Here is a 2,773-nt window from a genome sequence, read left to right on the forward strand (position 1 = left end):
ATGCAATTGTTCTCTATTAGTACATGCCTTTTTTAAGACTTGAAATTATTAGTATTATTTACCTTCTAGTAAAATAAAGAGAAAATATGGAACTCCATTCCTTGCCCATCTACCACCGTCTCCAAATCATTTTCTTTACTCTCTTGTCGACCACCTTCCTCCTCCATGCCACCCACCCTATCGCCATCGTACTCATCCGTTTCCTCACCACGAACCTTGTCATAACCGCCACCATGACTCTCTCTATCACCTTTCTCCTTTTCCTCCATTTTCGATCTCGCCCATACCCCGTATACCTTCTCAACTACTCTTGTTTCCAACCTCCATCTCATCGAAAATGTACTTATGAACTAGCTAATGATTTTGTGCTCCATCAAAGTCGCTTCACAACACCCGAACCGGTCGATTTCATGAGAAATATATACTTAAAATCCGGGCTAGGTAATGAAACATATGGACCACCTTTTATGTTTGAGAAAGATCAAACACCAACTATGAAAAATGCCTTGCAAGAAGCCGAGGAAGGCATTTTGTCAGCCGTCGATTCCCTTCTGTTGAAAACCCTAATTTCAACAGAGGAAATCGACGTTGTTATTGTTACATGTGGAGGGTTTTCACCCTCCCCATCTCTTTCATCTCTTATTGTAAATCATTATAAACTCAGATCCGACGTGAAAACATATAATCTTAGTGGAATGGGGTGTAGTTCTGGCGTCCTTTCTATTGATTTAGCTTACCGGTTGTTACGTGGAAGTGGCCGGAAAATCAAGAATGCCCTCGTTGTTATAACGGAGAGCATTACATTAAACTGGTACGTACGTTTATTTATACTACTTGTTTTTTTACATATATATTATGTAACCATATGCTCGTATTAATTACATAGTTGAGGGCCGTACGTATTTATAACTATGTATAATTTATAGTTTTATGTTTTTGCTTGATCATATATACAAAACAAGATATTTCATATATATCGCCGTACACAACAAATTGTGTTATTAACAAATATGGGTAAATCACATAAAACTTGTACTCATTATTTTTTTCTTTAACGACAAATGTTTTACTAACAAAAAAAATCATCTAGCAAGATACTAGATGCCAAATTAAATCTAGGAATACAACACGTTACATAATCTAGATTTGTGTACACTTTTTGTGACCGGTTTAGATCTAATTTCAGGTATGATGGTGAAGAAAGGTCAATGCTTGTAGGAAATTGCATATTTCGGGTTGGTTGTGCTGCGGCCCTAATCACTAACGACCCATCTCGCCGTTCATCGTCAAAAATGGAGCTAACTCATTGTCTAAGAACTCACCATGGTGCCGATGACTCAGCCTATCATGCTGCATTCCAAGAGGAAGACAACAAAGGCATAACTGGCGTTTCGCTGACCAAAGACTTGATCAGAGTTGCCGGAGTAAACCTCCGGCAACACATCAAGATCCTTGCTCCCCGAGTTTTGCCACTAACCCAACTCCTGGGTTACGCTTACTCGGGGGTGGCAAATGCAGTCTCGGGCGGGCAAATGAAGCCCATTATGCCGGATTTTACTACGGCATTTGAGCATATATGTGTGCATACAGGAGGAAAGGCAGTGATTGAGCAAGTTGCACGAGTTATGAAATTTAGTGACTCGGTGACAGAACCGGCCCGAATGAGTCTGAACCGGTTTGGGAATACTTCAAGTAGTTTAGTGTTTTATGAGTTAGCTTATTTTGAAGCTAAAGGGAGGGTTAAAAAAGGTGATAAAATGTGGATGTTAGCTTTTGGAACCGGGTTTAAAGTTGGAAGTTTAGTGTGGAAATGGGTCAAGGATCCTAAACCCGAATATGATAATCCATGGAATGATTCCATAGACCGATACCCAGTGAAAATGTGATGGTAAATTTTTGTTACCAAAGGTTATATATTGTGTTAGAAGTTACTATAGAAATAAAGGAAAGAAAAAAAGAACCGTCAATAGGTGATAATTACTTATTGTGATTTTTATGTTTATAGATTTGGCAATACAACATTAATATATATATATATATATATGATTCATGATCATTTATATTTGGCTAATTAGGTTTGTTTCGGGATCAGGGTGTAAAATTTGTTTCGAGCCTAGAATTTCTAATGAACTCGGAATGAGTTGACAAAATTAAATTTTTGTGTGTTATATGTTTGTCATTCTAATTCTAATTATTTGGAGATGGAAGATGTGTAATTAAATATACATAGTTTGTATTTGGTTCGCACCCTATATTGCTAAAGTTGTAATTTTAAAATTTTCGTCCCTGCCTCGTTTAATTTGATCGAGAAATTAAGGTGCGTGCGCGTTGTTTGGTATAATGTTGATTGAAATGATTATAGGTGTATGATTATATATCTAGCTTGGTACTATCATCAATGACATGAGTGAGGTTTTGCATAGCCAGATTTATACATCCAAAAAGTGGATAGTTAGACATAGAGGGTAGTAGTCTAACTTAGCTAGTCGATACCCTGTCAATATCGAATTTAATTTCTTCATCCTTTAAGTTGAACATCTTTGATCCCTAAATAGACGATTGAAAAAAATAGAATTAATCATTCCTAATGACTTGTTGAGAATAATTTTGGTCTAGTTCATGTCCTATTAGAAGTGAAAGGCCCTGGTGGGACTTTAGGAGATTCTCATGGACATGCTTCTTCAACCCGAACCAAGAAATCCCTTAGATATATGTGATGCAAAATGGATTTTGTTCTATCATTGATCAATCGCAGATATCTTATGACTTCAAT

The 2,773-nt window shown here is 36.9% G+C and overlaps 1 protein-coding gene across 1 annotated transcript; it reads left to right on the plus strand.

The window, feature by feature from the left end:
• LOC122580427 (3-ketoacyl-CoA synthase 11-like) lies at positions 1-2,027 on the plus strand. Its single transcript, XM_043752697.1, has 2 exons — positions 1-811; positions 1,187-2,027. Exons 1-2 carry the CDS (start codon positions 87-89, stop codon positions 1,884-1,886), a joined length of 1,425 nt encoding a protein of 474 aa, XP_043608632.1. The 5' UTR covers positions 1-86; the 3' UTR covers positions 1,887-2,027.
• The last annotated feature ends 746 nt before the right edge of the window (positions 2,028-2,773 follow it).

The sequence above is a fragment of the Erigeron canadensis genome, chromosome 8 (assembly GCF_010389155.1).
Source record: "Erigeron canadensis isolate Cc75 chromosome 8, C_canadensis_v1, whole genome shotgun sequence".
NCBI lineage: Eukaryota > Viridiplantae > Streptophyta > Magnoliopsida > Asterales > Asteraceae > Erigeron > Erigeron canadensis.

What these genes read in the sequence shown, in the direction of transcription:
- LOC122580427 (XM_043752697.1), top strand. Translation starts at nt 87, where the DNA reads ATGGAACTCCATTCCTTGCCCATCTACCACCGTCTCCAAATCATTTTC. An exon ending in GAGAGCATTACATTAAACTG is followed by an intron (nt 812 to 1,186) that starts GTACGTACGTTT and finishes ATCTAATTTCAG; the next exon opens with GTATGATGGTGAAGAAAGGT.